At 31.4% G+C, this 25,000-nt stretch overlaps 1 protein-coding gene across 3 annotated transcripts in view; it reads right to left on the bottom strand.

Annotated features, from left to right (window-relative positions):
- Positions 1 to 25,000, bottom strand: part of LOC145268784 (uncharacterized) — a 305,082-nt gene that overhangs the window by 13,547 nt on the left and 266,535 nt on the right. For all 3 annotated transcript variants that reach the window (XM_080124398.1, XM_080124400.1, XM_080124399.1), the window contains exon 3: positions 1,829 to 1,953. In XM_080124398.1, coding sequence (XP_079980524.1) covers positions 1,829 to 1,953 — 125 coding nt within the window. The remainder of the gene's footprint in view (positions 1 to 1,828; positions 1,954 to 25,000) is intronic.

The following is a 25,000-nucleotide window of genomic DNA, read 5'->3' as shown; positions in this document are numbered from 1 at the left end:
TATATATATATATATATATATATATATATATATATATATATATATATATATAAATATATATATATATTTTGCTAGTATATATATATATATATATTTTGCTAGTATATATATATATTTATATATATATATATAAATATATATATATATTTTGCTAGTATATATATATATATTTATATATATATATACATATGAATATATAAATATATATATATTTTGCTAGTATATATATATATATTTATATATATATATATACATATGAATATATAAATATATATATATTTTGCTAGTATATATATATATATATATATATACATATAAATATATAAATATATATATATTTTGCTAGTATATATATATACATATATAAATATATATATTTTGCTAGTATATATATATACATATATAAATATATATATATATATATATATATAAATATATATATATATAAATATATATATATATAAATATATATATATATTTTGCTAGTATATATATATATATATATAAATATATATATATATATATATTGCTAGTATATATATATATATATATATATATAAATATATATATATATTTTGCTAGTATATATATATATATATATATATATAAATATATATATATATATTGCTAGTATATATATATATATATATATATATATATATATTGCTAGTATATATATATATATATATATATTTTGCTAGTATATATATATTTTGCTAGTATATATATATATATATATATTTATTTTGCTAGTATATATATATTTATTTTGCTAGTATATATATATATATATATATATATATTTTGCTAGTATATATATATATATATATATTTTGCTAGTATATATATATATATATATATTTTGCTAGTATATATATATATATATTTTGCTAGTATATATATATATATATATATTTTGCTAGTATATATATATATATATATATATATATTTTGCTAGTATATATATATATAATGAATAAAGCTTGGATATAATTTACATGTATACAGTTTTTATAATAATAAAATATTAATTTTTCAAGCAAATCATGTCGTAAAGCGCTTTTAGTCTGCAGGCGAAACATTGATGAATAGAAAAAATGATGGGTTTTAGCTGCGTCTTAGTATGTCAGTCAATTAGTTTAAAGTAACATTTTCTTTGATCTGTTATGCTTAAGCTTGAAGAAACCTTTTCTTTGGTTTGTTATGTTTAAGTTTGAAATAGAATTTGGGAGGGGGGGGGTCTGTCTTGCTAAACATTGAAGTCTGTCCAGCTTAATTTAAAATAACATTTTCTGTTATCTATCATGCTTAAGTTTTAAATACCAGTTTTCTTTGGTCTGGAATATTTAAGTTTGAAATAGACTTCTTTTCGATCTGTCATGTCATGTTTAGAATAGTATTTTTCTTTAGTCTGTCAAGCTGAAGTTTGAAATACCATATTTTTATTTTAGTTTGTCACGATGAAGTTCGAATAGAATTTTCTTTGAACTGTCATATTTAAATTTGAAATAGTCTGTCATATTTAAATTTGAAATAGTCTGTCATATTTAAATTTGAAATAGTCTGTCATGCTTCAGTTAGGAGTTAAAGAGATTTTATCTGATGCATCTGATTATTTGATTGCACAGAAGTGCACGTTTATGTAAACAACATTGTGCAAACTGTGTAAGATTCAAAATTTTGCACTTACACCAAGAGGCTTCATGCCTTGTCTAAAGCAACGTTCATTAAAAAAATAAGAAGCTTTATATTGATTTCTCATTGTAGGTCCTTGGTGGAGGCTAATTATTTCAATGAAGTAAATAAAAGGATTCTTGAGAAAACTTACAAGTTCCGAGATTTGGGTTTAGAGGGTGTCCCATCCAGGTCGTCTGGCAAATATAACGTCCTGGCATCAAAGGAAGAGGTCTTGCGTATTGACCCGGAGGTGGCTTGACACGATAATTGGTCAGACTAAAAAGAGAAGAATGAATAAACAAATATGTGATTAAAAATCAAAAATAAAAGTCCTCATTTCAGTTTTGAAAGACAATGGACACACTCTGTAAAGGTGTTTATACAAGTAATCTTTGTTGAAGCAAAATTTGCATAATATCCAATCGCAGCTCTTTTTAACCAACGTTGTTGGGTGGCAAGGAGAAGTCAAACAGTACTAGAAAACATTAGCGGATAAGCAGAGAAGACTGGTACTATTTTATAATTTTCCTTCTCTTGTAAACTAGTTGCTCAACCAAGGCTTGGGAGTCCAATCTACCCTACTATTAAATCTATAGTTGGAGGAATGAAACAGGATAGAATGATAAAATTATCACCCTAAAGAAGACAACAGTATGGCTTTATTTTAAAACTTATTAAAAAAATTAATTCAGAAAACTTGATTATATAATAGAGCTTACATCTATTCAATGTAGCCGCCTTCACCCTCAATCACCACCTCCATACGGATCCGGATCTGGGAGCATGCCTTTTCCACAAGCGCCAGCAGGAGCTTGGCAAATACTCAGTGGATGGCAGCGATCAGGCTGGTGTTGTGGGAGGTCATGTTGGTGATGTTTTTGACGTATGACCAAACTGAGTAGTAGAGCAGGTTCAGGTCATGAGCAGCGAGAGAATGAGACAAATCTCATTTTCAAACTTATCTATTTAATTACTAGGGTCTGTCCCCTTTCTCGTGTAACATTCACTTGGGTGTTAATTTTGTATTTAAATAGTATTTATGACTAGCAGTTCAGTCCGGCTTTGCTCGGACCCTATGTACTGTTCATAACTTTACGTGCATATGTATATATTAAAAAGTGTGAATATGTACGGTAATACCTTTCTATATAATAGGCTTCCTTAACTACCATAGAGAAAAGTTGCTAGAGACCGTAGACGTCAAATTTTAAAACTTTGACTCCAATTTTGACCCCTTAACATTTGTTTTGGGCTCAAATCAAATTAAAAAGTTTGATCCATATCCAAGTAACCTACATCTAAAATTTCAAATGTTTAGACCCAAAATTGGCGGATTAATTTGGTAGAGCCTGTAAAGGTCAACTCTGACCTCTTGACAGCAAAATTTTCGTCCAAAACTGATTAAAAAGCTTGCTGCATGTCTGAATACCCTTTATGTAAAATTTCAAATGTTTAGACCTAAGATTGGCTTAATAGTTTGCTAGAGATCGCAAAGGACAGATCTTTGTAACTTTAACTCCTTGGCAGCCAACTTTTCGACCAAAAACCGATTAAAAAGCCTTATATCTGAATATGCTTTATGTAAAATTTCGAATGTTTAGACCAAAAATTGGCTGAGTAATTTCTTTTTTTTTTTTTAACTTTGACTATGACTTACTTGTAGTTTCATTTAATACTTTTGCAAGCAAAATCCGATCCCGCATTTTGCTAAATCCTACCCTCTGATGAGAAGGAAAGTATTTTTTCGAAACTCTGCGGATTAAGGACTATCCACTTATTTTGTGCTTTCTTTTTAAAATTAGATATGTTTTTAACTCTTTTTCAAAGTATTTTTTAACAAGTTTTATTAACTACTTGTTAATATATATATATACACACACACATACACAGAAAGCTTTGAGAAAGAGTTTGCTAATCAAGGCAAAAGCAAACTCAAAAGCAAATATAAATATTGCTATTTATATAGTAATCTCAACCGAATGAAAAAGCTCAATACATTCACAGATTATAATAGAGCTTACGATAAATAATAGTAAGAACAAAGCTATAAAATAGAAGTTTACAATTAGATTGTATTATTCGGCAGAATACTCTAACACTGAACAATGAAATGTTTTCCTTCTTGAAAACTTGAAGCGAGATTATTAATTTAAAGTGGTTCCTAAAGAGGCTTAACAAATAAATTCCACGTCGTCTTTTATGTGTCGCTGGGTGTTATAAATATTTGACATTAGTCATCTAAACTCATTACCATAGCAACTGTCAGTCGGATACGGATCAATAAGTACCTGAGATTCAAAGGACATCATCCCTAGCATCAGTGATGCTGGATGAGTCGGTAGGTGTTGGTGTAGTGAGTGCTGGTACGGGTACGTATGGCGGTTTTGGTGATGTTGTCGTCGTCGGTGATTTCGAATGTAAAAACGGATTGGTAAAATTGTTCTGGGTGCCGATGATAGAGAAATGGATTGCTGAATAATGGGAAGAGTAGGGAAGAGTAGGAGATAGTGTGAGAGTGGGAGTAAAGGTGAGTTGGGGGTTAGAGAAAGAGAGTGTGAAACATTGAGAGAGAGGGTGAGATAAAAATGGTGAGAGTAAGAGAGGGGGGAGAGAGATAAAAAGGTGGGGAGGTGAAAGATAACGAAAATGTACAATAAAAAAAGAAGGATAGAAAAATCTAATGAGAGAGGGGAGGAGACTAACATATAGAAAGAGAGGGAGGAAGGAGAGGGTGAATGATAGATAGGTAGAGAGATAAGTGTGCGTGTGTGTGTGTATGTGTGTGAGTGGGAGAGAGAAAGAGAGAGTTGGGGAGGTGAAAACTAACGAAAATGGACAAGAAAGAACGAGGAATAGAAAAATGTAATAGGAAAATAATTTAACATGAATAGTTCTAGATAGGTAGATAGATAGATAGATGAAAAGAGAAGGAGAACGTGAAAGACAGATAGGTAGAGAGATGAAAGGTGTGAAAAAGAGAGAGGGAGGCAAAATGTTGATAGATAGATAAAGAAAAAGGGGGAGTGAAAGATTGATATAGAGAGAGAGGGGGTGAAAAAGATAGATAGATAGAGAGAGTTAGAAATAAAGGGGTGAAATGATATGAGAGAGAGAGAGAAAAAAATTGATTGAGAGAGAGAGAGAGAGAGAGAATCCAAAGGCAGAAGAAAAGTTAGGTGCAATGTAAGAGAACGAGGGGAAAAGATAGAAATGATGAAAAGGAGAGAAAGAAAAAATGTCTTATACATTGAAGTTCTTTCTTATTCTTTTTTTCCTTTGCGACTGAGTCTACAACGTGTTGGGTTCCGAGTGTGTAAATGTTAACGCGTGCGTAATGTTATAGAAAAAAGATAGTTTGATAGCAAAGAGTAAAGATGTAGAAGTTGAATATGAATATACATAGGAAAAAGAAATAGAAAAAGTCTGAGATCAGAGAGAGAGAGAGAGAGAGAGAGAGAGAAAGAAAGAGAGAGAGAGAGAGAGAGAAAGAGAGAGAGAGAGAGAAGATTCAATAAGATGCACTTAAAGGTCAGAAGTTACATCGGCCGAAACGTTGTGATAATAATATTCAAAATGAGAATAGTAGTTCAAGTAATACAGAGAAAAGGAAATAGAAAAGTTTAAGGCCAGAGAGAGAGAGAGAGAGAGAGAGAGAGATTAATAAATGTGTTATTATGCTAGAAAGAGAGAAGGAGAGATATACATTAAGAGATTGGCCACTGTATTAGAAAGAGAAAGAGAGAGAGAGAGAGAGAGAGAGAGAGAGAGACAGACAGACAGACAGACAGACAGACAGACAGACACACACACACACAGATCAGGAGTATGAGGTGTGGGGAGAATCAAATCGAAGGTAAGGGGAGACTAGAGAGTAGAGGGATAAGACCAAGTCAATTAAAATAGTAAATGAAAATTATGATTCTTAATTTCGAATTATCGATTATTGATTTTTCTTGGGCTAATAAATAAATTATCGCAATTAAGAACAGAAGAAATGCTCATGTTTTTTTACTTGCCTAATATTTCGAAAAAATTTGGTGTTACGCATATTTTAAAACTATTGCCATAAATGAATGCACTGAATACTCCTCATGAGTATCCTAGTGGATTTAGGTGTTAACCAAATGTCGTTCATCTCTCTCTTATCTTTGTACGAGGTACTTTAAATAAGTTTCCAGACTTTGTTTCGTATAGGCACTTTTATTGATACTCCACACATGAAACTAGTGCCCTTCAAAGTAATCTCCTCCGGCTGCAATGCACTTGCTATACCGTTCCAACAATTTTTGGAACGCCCCATGAGACAAACTCTCGTCACAGCCCCTTTCATCTCCTCAATTATCTCATGATGATAGCGTCTAAGGTTTTCCTTGAGCTTGGGGAATAGCCAAAAATCACAGGGAGCAAGATCTAGACTATAGAGAGGGTTAGAAATTGTTTTGATGCTCATCTTTGTCGGTCAAATAGTCTGTGACAAGGATAGAGTTGTGGACTGGTGTTTTGGGATAAACTTTGCGCAAATCATCTGCATCTTCAGTTCCTCAGGAATAATTGTACAGTCCCATACTGACATCAAACTGTCCTCTTATTGTTTCTATAGACATGTGACGGTCCTTATCCGTTAATTTCTTTTTTTTTTTTTGACCAATCAACTCTGGTGTTCTGACTTCCTTACTCCTCCTACACCTCTCATTATCCCTCACAGACTACCTGCCTTTCTTGAATCTCTTATGCCACTCAAAAACTGATGCTTGATTCATGCAAGATGGTCCAAAAGCAGTCTGAAGCATTCTATACGTTTCTGTGGAATTTTTTCCACGTTTAAAACAGAATTTTATTGCATATCGTTCTTCTAAAGTGTCCTCATGTTCAGATTGCATTTCTGAAATTCACCAGCTGTGACAATTAGGCTTTAGAAGGATGTATTCCAAATCCTACTGTAGCTGTTTATTAGAACCTGGAATCATAGACATTGTTCAATCATCTTATAAGATGTATTACAATAACATACTGAATTTTCAAGAGTCTACCAGAATTTTAAATGCCTGGACGAAAAAGTCTGGAAACTTATTGAAGGCACTTTGTATATCTTTTACCGTCTTACTCTACATTGATTTAACCACTCCCCTATAGTTTTGGTCTGTGTTTGATTATTTAACAAAAGAGTTGTATCGTTATACACACATTAACATGTGGATACTTGCGAGCCAACATGTTGTAGACTCACTCGCAAAGGAGACAAAGAATAGAAAAAACTTCAACTTGCTGTTTCAGGTTTTAAGATAAGACCTTTATTCCTCATTCTCCCACCATGTGTGACTTTTCGTTGCAAGGGTGACGTCATCCACATCTCTAACGTGATCGTCTTTTTTAACCAGCTCATCGATTGGTGTACATATTGTTTTTTTAGTCTTTTTCTTTTTCCTTGGCATGAGGTCACTTCACACATGGCTCAGTATTTGTACGCAGCTGCCATAGTGCATGTTACGGAGTGACTCTTTTTCATGTGTCCATATATACCAGAAACACGTATGTAAATGAGATGGTTGTATAACATATCTCTTAACTTCCTATATACAAATAATGAAGAATAATAACATTTCTATAGATGAAAGTGAGATACATTCTTACAAATGCTTCAAGGGGAATCTTCAGTGATGCACTTGCCTCATTGCCGATTTCAGCTTTTACATCATATCAGCTTAGAGACCAACCTCGACCTGATTTCAGACATGTCAGATCGTCTCCTTCAAAGCTATCAATTACGTGTGTCGAGACTGCAAAAAAAATTGTGTCCTTACAAATGAGCCAAAGTAAATGTTAGTGAAGGATACAAAAAACTTAGTCGTAATTTTGCGTTTGCTTTTCGCCCTGTTTCCTACTAAATTCTTTCCACGGTTCTGATCTTTTTAACCAGATTTATTTGGACACAGCTAGCACTTTACTTAATTATATCTATCTATATATTTATAAAAGTGAAAATGTCTGTGTGTGTGTGTGTGTGTGTACATTTCCCTACCAAATTACTCAGTCAATTTTCAGTCTACAGACTCGAGATTTAACATGAGGAATATTGAGCTTTGGGAAAATTTTTCTAATCAGTTTTCGGCCAGAAATTTGGCTGTCGAGGGGTCAAAGTTCAACGATTTGACCTTTGAAAACTCTACCAAACTTCTCCACCAATTTTTGATCTAAACACTTGAAATTTTAGATGTAGGTTACTTGGATCAAACTCTTTAACTTGATTTGAGCCCAAAACAATAAAGGGTCAAAATTGGGGTCAAAGTTTTTAAAAATTTGACCTCTCGGCCAATTTTTCATCTAAACATTTGAAATTTTACATAAAGTGTATTCAGACATAGGGCAAGCTTTTTAATCGGTTTTTGGCCGAAAAATTGGTTACCAAGGGGTCAAAGTTCAAAAGATTTGGCTTTTGCGGTTTCTAGCAAACTATTCAGCCAATTTTGGGTCTAAACATTTGAAATTTTACATAAAGGGTATTCAGAACTGCAGCAAGTTTTTGGGCGAAAATTTGGCTGCCAAAGAGGTCAAAGTTGAAAGAATTGACCTTTGCAGACTCTACCAAATTCCTCCGCCAATTTTAAGAGTAAACTCTTGAAATTTTAGATTTAGGTTACCTGAACATGAGTCAAAATTTTTAATATATATATATATATATATATATATATATATATATATATATATATATATGAACAAATGATTAATAAAACATGTTAAAAGACATCTTGAAAAAGAGTTAAAAGCATATTTAATTTTAAAAAAGGAAGCACAAGATTCATCAGAGGGCAGGAATTAGCAAAATGCGGGATCGGATTTTGCATATAAAAGTATTTAATGAAACTACAAGTAAGTCACAGATCTTATTTGGTTAAAAAAAAAGGGTGAGGTAAGGGGAATATATATATATATATATATATATATATATATATATATATGCACATAAAGTTATGAACAGTACATAGGGCCTGAGCAAAACTGGACTGAACTGCTAGTATATATATATATATATATATATATATATATATATATATGTAATCCAGGTTAATATTTTCTTGAGGTAAAGTAACCAATGAAGTTTTAACAAGGTTAATACAAGAGTGCTCAATACCAAAATAGGGCAACATATTCTTTTTATTTGTTATACATAGACATTAATATGTCGCTTTATGAGCAGGTTTCAGTCAACCAGTTATAGGTGACTAGAGACCTCTTCAAGCGATATTGCTTATTCAAAAGTTTAGTCAGTAACCTAACTAAATTTTGTATAAGCAATATCGCTTGAAGAGTTATAGTTACTTGTAACTGGCTGACCAAAACATGCTCATGAATGTGTAGTGACATATGCTTATGTAAAACTAATAAAAAGTGTATATATATATATACATATATGATTGAGTAAGCATGAAACAGTAGTGCCTGTAGGTATGAATGAATAATTATAATCTATAAATATAAAAGCGAAAATGTATGTGTGTGTGTGTTCGCTTTTTCTGTATGTCTACAAAAGGCTTTTTTCAGAGAAGCAGTCGCTCGCTTCACAACTTTTTAAAACTTTTTATATCACATATAAATTGTAATATCTCACAGTTAACAACGATGCTCGCCTGTCTATTTAATTTGCTCGATTTCGGGAAGATAAATATTCAACATTTGTCGCTCGCCGCATGTGGGTTAGTTTTTTTCCTATAACATCTTGGAAAAATACTATCCCGCAATCAAACTTGACCTCATTAACTCATTAAAACGGGCACCTGCCAAATCCAAGTAATTAAATAAATTCAAACGTGTTTCCGTTAGCATCTCTCGGTGGGGCAATCGTTAACGTCGCACGGTTTTTTTTTTTTTCACACTTTAATTTACAACTTTGCCTCAAGGGTTCGGGTTCGATCCTCATACTTACTTTTTTTTTAAGCCCCCACCCCCAGAGTTTCCACACACACCTCCAAACACCCGGGAAACGCCGGGTACCCCTCACTAGTTATCTATAATATAAATCTCACCTGTCTGTTTAAATGTATGTATGTATCTATGAATGTATGTTTCGCAAAATCTTTTGACAGAGGCCACAGATTTTCATGAGATCAGTATCATTTTGAAGCTCAACCCTTCGGACGACAAATATCAAAAAAATTGGCCAAAAACATTAATTCCTTCACCATCAACTGGGAACTTTTCTACAGGGAGGGGGTCTCTTTTTTCGCCAATATTTTCGAAAGTCATCGCCTTTTTTCGATTGTCTAGCCGTAATTTAACCAACGTCATTTCCAGTTTGGCGATGGACACAACAGCTAACGCGTCATTTTTTTTTTCAATTTCTTTTCCTCCTTCGTAGTACGGATTCGACCCTGCCTGCCTACTACCACTTAAAAAAAAAAAATTTTTTTGCTCAACCAACATCCTTACACATCACATACCTCCACTTTCTTCTCCGCCTTTGTGTCACGGGTTCGAGCCTGCCTGCCTACTACAACATTTCTTTTTTTTTTTTTTTGCTCAGCACACACTTACAAATACCCGGGCAATCCCAGGCATCTAGACTAGTGTGTATATATATATATATATATATATATATATATATATATATATATATATATACATAAAGCAAAGTTGTCTGTATGTATGTCGTGGCATTATAGTTAAAGAAGTTGGAAGAGCCAAACTAAGAACAGATTTGAAATCACCACCTGCTCGATCTGACGTCAGAAGTTCTTCAACATTTTTTTATGGAAATTGCTCCAGACAAGGGATGAAGCAACTTGATGTAAGAAGCTAACAAAAGATGCTTATCACAAAGGCAGGAAATACCTATTGAATTTAATCTTGAAATAACCAATGTTATATCTAGCACGAAAATAGTGAACTAGATGAGAGTTTCACGGGCTTGCAGTTCTTGGAAAAAAAACTTCTGGAATAAGAAGCTGTATTACAATGAGCCTGGATGTGTCAGATCAGTTCTTTGAAAGCTATCAGCTGCATGTACCGACATTAAAAAAAATCGTGTTCTGACAATATTTAGTTTTTTCTTTTTATTATTTATGACACGTCAGTAAAAAATGAGCCTTAGAAATTGTCGGAAAGAATAAAAAACTAAAATATATATACAAAAAAAATCTTCATAATGTACGTACTCGTCACGGAACGAAAATGTCATATTCCAAAAATCATGTGGGTTTGGCTAGTAACTTTTTCTATTTGGCTAGTAAACGAAAATATTTAGTTGTCAAAGGTCAACTAAAGATAAATTTGCCTGTAGAACTGAGTATAGACCATTTTTAAAATCGATTTTTTCCCCTGTTGATTGCAGTAGTAAGCTAGTCATGTTCAGTTCTAGGAGGTCCACACTCCTAGGCGTTGCCTTCACTCTTTGAGAAAGGGTAAGTTTATAATCACTACATTCAAGAGTGAAAAATAACAGAAGAAAGAATGTCCAGCAGACAGGAGAGAGAGAAATGTGACGTATTTCCTTGTTGTTTTCAGGAATCTTTTTTCTGACCAACTGATTCTCAAATAGAATTTGATGAAAACGTTCGTAAAACACAGGAGAATTCAAAAGGGAGATAATTTTCCGTTTTGATTTGGACAAGATGGCCGAATTTTTTTTTACCTACTAACACGATTAAAGTTTTTTTTTTAATAATTAAGTAATATTCAGGTAATTTCGACTGCATAATTTGGGAGCTACCATTGTAACTTATTAGAATTGACAAAAAGAATCAGTATAAACTATTGTATTTTTTTTTTTAATCTGCAAACTCCATTTATCGACTACAAAATTTCGTCCTTATAGTGTAGAAGTGCAATGTTTTTTAGTCTTTACTCTTTGCCGAGAACTGTTTACTTAAATTTTTTTTAACGTATTTTATTAAAAATAAAACCATTCCGAAAAAGAAGCCACTTTAAAGTAAAGACTAGTATTTTATGGAGAGTTTTCAAACTCAACTGTAATTACGTATTAATCAGGTGACTCTTTCTCGTTATACACCGGCAAGATTTTGCAAGACTTCCGCTAAACAGAAGGCGGAAGTCGAAAAAACAAAAACAAAACAAAACAAAAAAACATACAAACAAACAAACAAACAAACAAACAAACAAACAAACAAACAAAACTCTTATTAAAAATAAACCGTTACAAATTATACACAATTTTTGGCGCTTATACAGTTTAGTCAAGACATTAAAAAATGGAAGCATTGAAGAAAAAAATGTTATATTGTACGTACTCGATATGGAATGAAGTTCTCTGAAAAAAAAATTCACTTAATTTCATCAAGTAGTTTTTATTTTACAGCGAAAACACAATTTGTTATGATACCGAGCAAACGGTTCGATTTTTAGGAAGAAAAGCTAGTAATAAAGATGGGGAGGGAGTGTCAGCGTTTTACACGGAGTTATCTCCCTTTGACGAGTTCAACAAATTTCGTAATGGCTGACTTCAACGCGCTCTCATAAAAACGTGTTTTTCTGCTGTAAAATAAAAACTCGATCAAATTAAATGAATTTTTTTTTCGAAGATCTTCAGTCCAAAACAGATACGTACAATATAACCTTTTTTTCGATATTTTCATTTTTTAATGTCTTGACTAAACTGTACAAGTACCCAACTTTTCGTATCAGAAAACATTTTGGTTCTTATTAATAATTCAACCTAATTTTTTTTTAATTAAAAAGAAAGAAAGGAAAATCTGTAACGTTGTCGTAATGGAATAAAAATATCATATTCCAAAAATCACGTCAGTTGATTAAGTAGTTTTATTTTTAACCAAGAAAATAAAATTTTACGAGTAAGCAAAAAGGGGCTGTTTCGGTTCGCTATCTTGAAAAAAAAAAAAAAACAAAGCAAGGGTAGATAACTTCACAATAATTAAAACTTACAGGATCAGTCTTGTAATGCTACCGATTTCACATTAATCGTTTTAAATCGTTTAAAAATGATTTTTCAATCAAAACTACTTGATAATTTACGTAATTTTTGGAATATGACATTTCCGTTTCATCACGGTTACGTACATCATACAGATTTTTCTGTATTTTTTATTTTTTAATTAGGACGAAAATTAAGAACCAAAATGTTTTTATTGCGGGGGGGGGGGATTATTCGTCGTGGAGTTCTCGGTTCGGAGAAAAATCCATGGAAGAGCATAACAGTTAGAAGATAAGAAAGAGTAGCAGTTAGAGGAGAGGTAAAAGTAAAACTATCAAGCTTAAATAGAGAGGGGGATAGAGAGAGGAAAATGAGGCGAGGTAGGAGTAACAGGTTAAGCGTCTAGACGACGAAGCTATCGGAAAAATGTCGGAGTGAATGAAAAGGATTCAGTATAGGGGGAGGTGGGGTGGGGTGCTCTATTCCATCGCGTTCACTATGGGAATATTTCGTTAAATAACGTTTGAAGGAAACACTCTCTAATGTCTACGGCAAACCTCATAGGAATTAAATAAACTAAATCCAATGTATTGTACATATACAATGATTCAGTCATTTCTTACGCGTAACGTGTGTGTGTGTGTGTGTGTGTGCGCGCGCATATATATATATATATATATATATATATATATATATATATATATATATATATATGATTGTATATGTTTATGCGTAGGCGTATGTTTACATGTTCGTGTGTATATCTATACTAATCTCTCTCTCTCTCTCTCTCTCTCTCTCTCTCTCTCTCTCTCTCTCTCTCTCTCTCTCTCTCTCTCTCTCGTTTATAAATGTCTACAATTTTATAAATTTGGGGGTACCAAATTAGTCAAAGGGAAAATTATTCCCAATTTGCATTTAAGTAAAAATGCACTTACGTATAAATAATTGAATTCGTTCAAAACGTATCGCAGAACGAAAACAAAAGAATATCCACGCAAATCGCAATATATTCAACGGTCGTGCGAGATAACCTGGTGATAGAGGCTTACGCAGCTTACTATTTCGAATCTCGCTAGATGCAGCCACTCTGATGAGCAGCAGACGACGAAACACGTGTCAGTGGATAATTATATTTTAAAAACAATACAATTTTATAAAGGGATATATTTTATGTATGGATTTCCAGTATTTATTTCAACAGTGTTCAATACGTGAGTAAAGCTAGGTAGTAAGTTATGAAAATATATATGGCAATAAAGCTACACAGAATATTCCGCGTTCCGTCCTCGTGTATACGAAATGCAATAGCCTGACGAATCGGCATGAGGATGAAATTCGGAGTGTAGCTTAATTGCCAAGTATTTTTTTCTAACAGTATATATATATATATAATTATTATTTTATTCAATTTAGGTAAACAAAATTACCATTAGTCACGACAATAAATCTACTGTTTCAGTCTAAAAAGACTTCATCTAGTGACAAAAACAGTAGATTTATTGTTGCGAATAATGGTAATTTTGTTTATCTAAATCGAATAAAATAATATCCTGCTCTTTTTATTGAGCACTATCAACAACCTCGTTGAAATGAAATGCTTTTAACTTTTAGATATTGGACACACACACACACACACACACACACACACACACACACACACACACACACACACACATATGTGTATTTAGGAAGCATTTTATTTTCATTTAAACAAACATTATTAAAAATAACAAGTTTCTGTTTATACCTATTTTTTCGATTTTTCTTACTATGTTTTTTTGAATAAAAATCAAAAAAAGTTCCATAGGTGTCGTGAACGGTTTTTATTTAAGCATATTTTATGACCGGGCAATACCAGGTGTTCTGCTTGTATATATTTGTATATTTTGGTAGCAAGTCATTATTCACGCACGTTTGATTGAACACGACAGAGTTATTCTTTTTCTGATTTTTCTGGATATCTTTTCAATTCGCCGTACAGTCCTTTTTAGTCCAGCTGGCTGTTGTATATAATGGCGCCCAAAAACCGATAGAAAGTGCTTGAGAAGAATATCGCTGAACAACAACTTTTGGGCGCCATTATATACAACATGCCAGCTGAAAAAAAAAAGCTCGGCGAATTGAAAAATATCCAGAAAAGTCGGAAAAAGAGTAAAAAACAAAACCACAATAAAGTGCTCGATTGCAGATTCTACAAAAAGAAATATAAAGTATTCTATTTAAAAAAAAAAAAACTATACATTACAATATCTGTTGAAGAGTCTGACTTCCCTGATAAACTGATTTTTTCCTCAAATGCAACATGGCCAGATGCATTAAACTTGTTGAGTTTAATAATGTTTGTTTAAATGAAAATAAAATGCTTTCTAAATACGCACACTATATATATATATATATATATATATATATATATATATATATATATATATATATATATATATATATATATATATATATATATAATGCATCTGGCCATGTTGCATTTACACACCCAACAGGACAATGTTTAGTTTTTAACGAAACTTGCCTTTAACATGCTCATAATGACATATCGGCGGTTGATCCTATTTTCCTAGCCAAGGTTTTGCATTTCTCTGTACTCCTTCACCCGATCCGTCCGGTCAAACACCCCTCTCACCGTGTATTCATGACAACAGTAGTGTCATATATATATATATATATATATATATATATATATATATATATATATATAAGGGTCATATTCAAATAGATCTTTACCTTAACGTCTATACCTGTGCCCCTTCCCCAACTGCGAACTCTGCCCGCGAACCCATGTTTTCTATCATTCACACTGAAGAAGATCGAAGGATTGGTCGAAAATATGTGCTTTTGAAGGAAACATTGTTGGTTTTTTTCAAAGACTTTTTGTATTCCTACACGTCAACACACAGGAAATAAATACAGAAAAGATATAAACATTTATATATTTTTCATATTGATTTTTTATTCATACATATTTAAATGTATATATATATATATATATATATATATATATATATATATATATATATATATATATATATATATATAAACTCTAGCCTTGATGGAGGGAAGACTAAAACATACTGCTATGGTTTGAAATGATTTGAAATAAAATCAAGGCTAGAGGTTTTGGGGGAAATATATATAATATATATATATATATATATATATATATATATATATACTGGTAGCCAAATTGAATACTGAAATGCTCATATCTTTGGTTCTATGGGATCAAACTATATACTATTTTATGGTTAAAATTTTATGACAATTGGTTAAAAAAAAACTATACTTTCAAACCAATAAAATAGTCTCAAATTTGCCTACTTTTGTATTTATAGTGTCCTGGCAGACTAGCTTTAGTTTTGCTGCTTTGGGGTGAATTTTGCTAAGTTTTTTTTTTTTTTTTTTTTTTGCTTGGTTGTCTCCCTCTGTGGCTTGCCAAGCCACTTTATATATATATATATATATATTATACATACTAGCAGGCAGCTCCGACGTTGTCCGGGATTGAATGATGATCAACGATTATTTCACACTCCCATATTTTTATTATCATCGAAATCCGTGAAATCGCTCGGAAGGAAGCTTCACATGCCTCCATGCAGTAAGTTAGTTCATAATATATGTTATTCTACATTGCACTCTAGAGAACCTACTGTTTCTTTTATAAAATTATTTTTATCGATTAGTTCTATAATATAAAAGAAATATATGAGAACGTAAAGAAAGAGAATTATTTTCTTTGTTTCGTAAAATAAAAAGTTAAATTAAATCAAAGTATCTAATTGATTTTTTTATTGTATAATCTGTTGTAATTAAAACGTTAATGCAAATATAAATTGCTACAATAATGCTATCATAACCATTACCAACATATATATATATATATATATATATATATATATATATATATATATATACTAGCAAAAGTACCCTTCGTTGACTGGGTTCAAAAACAGCCTACAGAAAATGGACTCTGATTTATGAAAGTATGATAGTTTATAAAAAGGAACGGTTGTAAAGAGATAGCTTCGAATTTGGGGGTATCAAAACCAAAGCAAAATATGATGAAAGTAAAAATAAAATAGATAAACCCCATAATTTATTATACCATACCTGTTTACACTGAAACACTTATCACAATATTCTCTGGATCTATATTAAAAAAACCTTGTTAAACTTTGTGACATATTTCCATTCTATGGAGGTCAGGCACAAACGAACACCCCATAATTTTATTATACCATCCCTATTTAAGTTGAAACATACTTATCAAAGTATTCTTATGTACATCTATATCAAAAACACTTATAAACGTTTTTTTTTGAATTTTTAAATTTTTTATTTCCATACTTTATGGACCAGGCGCGAACGCAGACCCCACAATTTTAATGAACCACCGTTCTGCTAGATCAAACATACCCATTCCTGTCTCTCGATACATCTTCTATCATTATATGTAATCAGTTTTTTTAAAATAGTCAACCATATAGGAGCCTATTCGTGACTACACACACACACACATTCAGCTTTATATATATATATATATATATATATATATATATATATATATAGATAGATAGATAGATATTATATTATATTATATTATATTATATTATATTATATTTTTTAGACGGAATTAGACCTGGAGTCTAAAGAGCAGAGTTTATTTTAATGTATTAGTAAATGTATTAATACTATTAAAAGAAAACAGTGTCCATTGTACTATAGATATATAATAAGCTCAATAGGTATAGATATCCTAGAGCTATATTAATATTGAGTAAAACGATTCATAATTGTCAATCAAAATTTCAAAAGGAAAAACAAACAAAATCAACTCGATTGTACGATCGTTTTGGAAACAATGTTCATTTTATTGAAATTGACAATAAGTATTGACAATAATTTAAAAGTTTTTTTCTTTTAAAACATAATCTCCCCATTAGCAAAAAGAGGGGGGATTAAAGATACCAAAATTTGAAGTTGTCTCCCTTGCCAATTTAATATAATTTTTAAATATTAAATTTGGCGTTCCAGCGATAAAAACTGATTAACCATACATTAGGACAGCTTTTTAAAGTAATACAAACGCTTAGTAATTATTTCAGTTACGAGACAAAATATAACAGCATGCCAAAAGATAGACTGACTGGATTTAAAACAACTTTTAGAAAAAATATTTTTTTTCTTTTAACCTTATTCCTAATATTTTATTTTATTTTATTTATCAACATAAAATTAATAACTTAGTTTTCATTTATTTTCTTTTTAAATATTTCTAGGTATATCTGCCTTACTCACGACTAAAATGTTAGTTTTATTTTGGTGTCTTTAATTCTCCCCCCCCCCCCGCCCCTATTTTTGCTGATGAGGAGACTATGTTTTGTTAAATTAATATCAATACTTTTTATCAATTTCAATAAAATGAACATCGTTTCCGAAACGATCGTACAATCGAGTTGATTTTGTTTGTTTTTCCTTTGGAAACTGATTTTTAATTCACAATTATGAATCGTTTTACTCTCTCTATATATACACCGGCAGCAAAAAGAAAGTCCGCACTTGTAATTTTTCAAAAACTGCAAATTTAAGCTAAATAAAGACTGCACAATGGAAAATTATTATTTAAATGTAACTTTAGGACATTAATGCAACACAAATACAACAGGAACACAATGAACTAGTTAATATTTAGTAGCATAGCCGTTCTGCAATTTGACAGTTTGCAATCTTTTGGGAATTCCTTGAATTAGACTGCAGCAATACTCTGGGGAAAGGGAATCCCACTTTTCTTTAATTTTTGTCCAAAGTTCTTCCAAATTTGAAATTTTATCATTGCGTAGCTGTTGCTTGATGTAATGCCATACGTTTTCGATAGGAATGAGGTCTGGAGATTGTGCAGGCGAATCCAAACCCGGAATATCATGCTCTTCCAGGAACCTCTTGACATTGCCAACTATGTGAATGGGAGCATTATCCTGCATGAAGATGGGATTATCATCCAAATACCGACCAAACTACGGGAGAAAGTGCTCAGTCAACATATGATATTGTACTTGGTTGAATTAATTCGACCTTGCAAGCGAATTATAGGTCCTAGACCATTGGTACTAATAATGCCTCACATCAAAACTGAACCTCGACCACCTTGCAGCATTGAAACTGATCACCTAGGATTAAATTCTTTGTTTTTCCTCCGATGGACGTACTGCCTACGATCACTGCCTCGTCTATTGAACTTCTTAAAAAGCACTTTTGACTAATATGAAGAGTCATGATCTTCATTGTATCTGACAAAGTCCAGACGGCGCTTTCTGTTCTTTACAGAAATCATTGGCTTGCGTCTTGCAACATACCCTTATAAACTAAATTCCTTTAATCTGTTCTTGACAGTAGAAAGAGAGCACTTTTAACAAGATTGTACTATTGTTGGATTTGGGGAGCCATTTCGAATCTGTTTCTTATGCTGCGGATCTTGATAGCATTGTCTTCCCTGTTAAAAGTAACTCTAGTACAACCAGATTTAGGGGCATCACAAACACTGTTTGTGTTTTGGTGCTTTTGCACAGTCTTTCGTACCGTTTTCTCATCACATTTCAATCTGCGGCCAATTTCTCGATTGGATAAACCAGAAAGGTGGATATTAATGAGCTTCTGACGATCACTAAGAGAAAGTCGTGGTATATGGACTAAATGTTACATTGTATAACCTGGAATAACAACAATTAATTTGTTGCTGCAGACTTTCTTTTCGACTCCTCAATTAGAAGTTATTTTTTAAAATTGACATGAACACTAGAATATTTCAATTAAAAGTCAAATATGAACAGGTAAAATTATAAAGGAATAAAAGGCGAATCAAATGATGTATAGGTTGTTTAAACAGTTACATTAAATTTTGCTTAAATTTGCAGTTTTTGAAAAAATTACAAGTGCGGACTTTCTTTTTGCCAGCACTGTATATATATATATATATATATATATATATATATACATACACTAGGTGTACCCGGCCACGCGTTGCTATGGCTCAATTTGGTTAAAGCAAGTATTTGTATCATACGCACACACTAACACGATTGTAATAACTTGTAAATACAACTTTAAAAAATAGAACGGTAACATAAGTGCATAAGCACCATTTTTATTATTAACATCTATTATTTATTTCATGAAAAATCAAAATAATTTTAGCCTATTTTATTTTAGTTCCTTATTTTCAATGACTATTGTTCGAATGTTAAGTTTGCATTTAAATATAGCTGTACCCAGCCACATGTTGCTGTAGCTCAAGTTTGGTTAAAGCAAGTATTAGAGTGATTTGTATTGTAGGTACACACACACGCACACACACACGCACACACGCATGCATGCACAAATACGACTGGAATAATCTAAACATGTAATGAACTTGAGACCGTGCGCAAAAAACATGTCTTTTAGTGTATGTTTTAATTTTAGTAACCGTTCTTTTATTTATAAGAATCAAATTCCAGAATACGAGAATTTTCAGTGCTCAGCCAATCAGAATGGATGGACTTTGGCAAGAGAGTTGTTATTATTTATGAATCCTAAATCAGAAAGATTATGTTATGTCTATGTGTCTATGAGCCAATTACAGTATCTGTGGAAAATATAGAATTGGTCTCAGTGACAACTGGTAGTGGTGGTAGGACTAAATAGTTAGAGAGAAAAGAAGGGACTCCTTCCTTGTGATGGTGTTGCTCGTCGGATGCAATGTGACAGTTTATTATCACGACAGAATGTGTCTAAACTGGTGTTCAAAATCTACATAAGATATTATTATGTATTAGGCTAGATGTATTGAATTTTTATGTGGCATCTGTTTCTAACCTACAATACTTTGGATCAGACGGGAATTTCTGCAGTTATTTTATTATATAGGATGGATATATATTAGTCCTCGCGTGAAAGCGCAGGACACAAAATGTTTTAAATAATAATAGAATAACAAGGTCTTCCGCTAGCAAGGACTACTATTGAGCGTAACTAATTATACACTCCTTTTGAAATTTTCATCTCTATTTTTCTCGTTATCTACTGACTATTTTTAATGAAACCTATCTGAAATATGTTCCTTATTAAATTGTAAAGATTTTCTATTCTGAAAAAAGTTTAAAAAATTTAATCTAAAAAAGTTATTTTAAAGTTTTTGTTAAAAAAATTCAGATTTTCTCATTATTCAGACATGTATGACAAAGAGGTAGTTGCAAAAAAGAGTTGTGGTGTGAGAATTACAAACTGAAACAGAGAGAATATTCAGACCTGTAATAATACAAAGAGGGGGTTACAACAATGAGTTGTGGTGTGAGGAGAAATACAATCTGAAATAGAGAGTAGGAGAGTTTTTATAAATACATACAAAACCACATTCATCTTTTTTTAAATCCAAATTAATAAATTAAATAAAATATAATCTTAAAAAGATACGATACAAGTTAGAAAAGCATTTCATCCAAGGCATGAAAATTGTTAAACAAAATGTTTTTACTATAGGCTTTAAAAATAAAGGTACAAGATTCAATTTGAAATTTATTTATCTTCAAAGTGCACTTTTATAACGTTTACAAAGTAAGGTATAAAAATTTAATACCTTACTTTGTAAAATTTATAAAAGTGCACTTTGAAGATAAATAAATTTCAAATTGAATCTTGTACCTTTATTTTTAAAGTCTATAGTAAAAACATTTTGTTTAACAATTTTCATGCCTTGGATGAAATGCTTTTCTAACTTATATATATATATATATATATATATATATATATGTTATTTGATTTTGTTTTTGCAATACATCTTGAATGAATTCAATTATTTACGAAAGTGCATTTTTACCTAAATTCGAGTTGGGAATAATTTTCCCTTTAACCAATCTGGTACCCCCACATGGGGAGCGGCATATATATTATGTTTAAAATATAATTATCCACTTATACGTGTTTCATCGTCTACGACTCATCAGAGTGACTGAATCTTTGCATTATATATAAAATGCACACACACATAAGGGACGCTCCATAATTAATGCCTTCTATTTTTTATCTCTCCCGAATTAGTCAGAGTGGATTAAAAGTTAATTGTTATGATGATTGAACTTATGCATTCATGACCTGAAAGTTTCATCTCTCTGTTGTAGATATTAATGGTGTGAAACTCTAAGAAAGCAAGCCTTGTCATGATCGTGTGTAAGAAGCAGTTTCCTCATTGAATTCCTCCATGCAGAAAATATTAAACCAATCAACACTCATCGGCGTTTAATGTTTACTAAGCTGGTGCAGTTGATGTCAGCACAGTTAAGAGGTGGCTTCGTCCCTTTTTGGAGCAGCAACAGAGATGTAAGCAGAAGGCATCATAAAAGGCTAGCAAACCTGCATTAAGAATGGTGGTGACTATGTAGAAAAATAAATTCTGGAACACAAAGTCTCGTCTTCATAGCTCTTCAATGTGTTAGTTTTTGAGTTTAAAAAAATAAGAGGCGTTTGATATATACGAATAATTATTTTTATACCCACAAAAAATTAAGGAAAATTAAAAACTATAAATGCCAAATACAGACACAATGTTATAACAGTTAATAGTGATCAAATGAGCAGAAAATCGTGATCTTGCACAAATCCAGCTGACCACCTTTATTTTACCCACCCAGATTATGCCATATATATATATATATATATATATATATTTAATGGCCAGGGTATGTTGAAAAGAAATTTTTAAAAGTGCTCGACTGTAAGAGCGAAAATGCAATTAATGTATTTGAACACTTTCATTAAATATTCAAACATCATGGTTTCACTGTCATGGATAGATCTTAACTATTTCGAAAAGTTTTCATCATCCATCCAAAACCTTGGCGAATCATGAAATGAAGACGGCTAAAAAAAAAAATTATGAAAAGCTTTTTATTCGATTTTTGACCGAAAATTTGTCTGCGAAGGTGTCAAAGTTCAAAAGATTTGATCTTTGCGGTCTTCAGCCAACTTTGGGTAAACATTTGAAATTTTACATAAAAAGGTATTCAGACATGCGGCAAGCTTTTTAAACAGTTTTGGGGCGAAAATTTGGCTGCCAAAGAGGTCAAAGTTGAAAGAATTGACCTTTGCAGACTCTACTAAACTCCACTGTCAATTTTGTGTCTAAAAACTTGAAATTTTAGATGTAGATTACCTGGACATGAGTCAAACTTTTTAATATATATATATATATATATATATATATATATATATATGTCCATAATATTAAGAACAGTACATAGGGCCCGAACAAAGCGGAGCTGAACTGCTAGTAGATATATATTTATATGTATATGTGTGGAATCAGTCGGTGTAATATAATAAGTACACACAAAAACGTATCTAAACAAGACACAAAAAATAATAATCTATCAAAAAAAAAAAAAAACAAACAAACAAGAAAATAGTATTTACCTTACTTTTTAAATTGGTCAATACACTCAGCACGAAATAGTATGTTACACGTTTATTTTTTTTTAGTCATTATTTTTATTTTTTCAACCACTTACGTGTTTATGATTTTCCCTGTATATATATATATATATATATATATATATATATATATATATATATATATATATATATATATATATATCACAACTACTACGTTAATTTTAATCAAAAACTAATGAAGTGTGACATATCTGCTAGTATTTATATACGATTTATATACATACCTTAGATGCATATATATATATTGAACGTCTACATATAATTAGACGTGTGTATATATCCAAGTGTATGTATACAGAAACGTGTATATAATAGGCGTTTATATACATATTAGACGTGTATATATAGACACATGTATATCATAGACATAGACGTCTATATATATTAAAGGTGTATGTATATATATATATATAATATATATATATATATATATATATATACATACATACATACATACATACATACAGATCTGTATAGATGTATATATACGTATTAAACGTATATATATAAATTCTTATATATGTCTAATATGCATATATATATATATATATATATATGTCTACTGCTATATATATGTATTAAAATATATGTATAATTAGCGGGGGTGCCCGGCTTTGTCCGGTCATAAAATACTCTTAAATATGATATTTTAATTTGTCTTGATTTCGTATATATTGTTATAGAGTCGTGATTTCGAAAGTAAAAAAAAATATTTGGGTGCCATCAGCTAGAATCGAAACCGAAAGCAAAACTGTAGCATTCAAAGCTCGTGACGTTACCACTGTACCAATGTGACGCGCATATGAACTGATTAAAAATAAACTAAGATGAATGTACAAAATGTATAACGATTTTTTTCAATTTTGACCCCTTAAAAAATATTTTAACCGACTAAAACCCCATTAAAGAACGGTCCATAAAAATGCAATCATTTGAGATCCCTAGCGCCACTCTGCGACTTTTAGTTTTGGAGGAGATAGAGTTTGAAAATATGGAGACAGACAGACATAGTGAGTTTTATAAATCAGATTAGCGCGTGTCTATATATATATATATATATATATATATATATATATATATATATATATATATAAGTGAACGCGTGTGTACATTTCCATACGCAATAACTGTCAATTTTAAGTCTACAGACTCGAAATTTGATATACAGGCTACTGAAATTTGGGAAAATCTTTGGGGTTTCGGCCAGAAATTTGGCTGTTAAGGAGTCAAAGTTCAACAATTTGACCCTTGAGAACTCTACCAAATTCTTCCGACAATTTAGGGTCTAAAGACTTGAAATTTTAGATATAGGTTCCTTCGACATGGATCTAACTTAATGACTGAATTTGAGCCCAAAACAATAAGTTTTAAGGGGCCATAATAGGAGTCAAAGTTTTAAAAAAATTGACCGCTTTATTTTTTTTTGCTCAGCATACACCTCCAAACAGCCGGGCAACGCCGGGCTGAAATGCTAGTAATATATATATATATATATATATATATATATATATATATATATAAAATCTTGGAATTTGGAATCTAGTTATTTTGTCATCTCTAGTGTTAAATTTAACTTACATCGAGCTTCATAAATAAAAAAGATTGGTATAAATAAAGGCTGAAATACAATTGAGAAACGCTGTTTACTATAGTTCTGTCACTGGCTTAAATCATTTTATTTCACTGGAGTTTGACCTTCCTAAGGTCCCAATACCCACTGCCTCATTCTAGTGGAGGTCTGATTGGTGCTCTTCCTCATCACTTTGGCATTTCATGACTATTTTATGTGGTGACATCGGAGATTAGTGCAACAACATTATTATTATTATTATTATTATTATTATTAGGAAGTATTATTATATTTTTTTATCGATAGTTTTCAAGTAAACATGTATGCAAATTAGAGGGCCACAATGAAAAAAGGAGAGTCACTGTTTCCCT

The sequence above is a fragment of the Euprymna scolopes genome, chromosome 44 (assembly GCF_053919585.1).
Source record: "Euprymna scolopes isolate OS-2025 chromosome 44, ASM5391958v1, whole genome shotgun sequence".
Classification (NCBI taxonomy): Eukaryota; Metazoa; Mollusca; class Cephalopoda; order Sepiida; family Sepiolidae; genus Euprymna; species Euprymna scolopes.
Note: the sequence above shows the minus strand (reverse complement) of the source record. Positions and strands in the feature narration are given on the sequence as shown.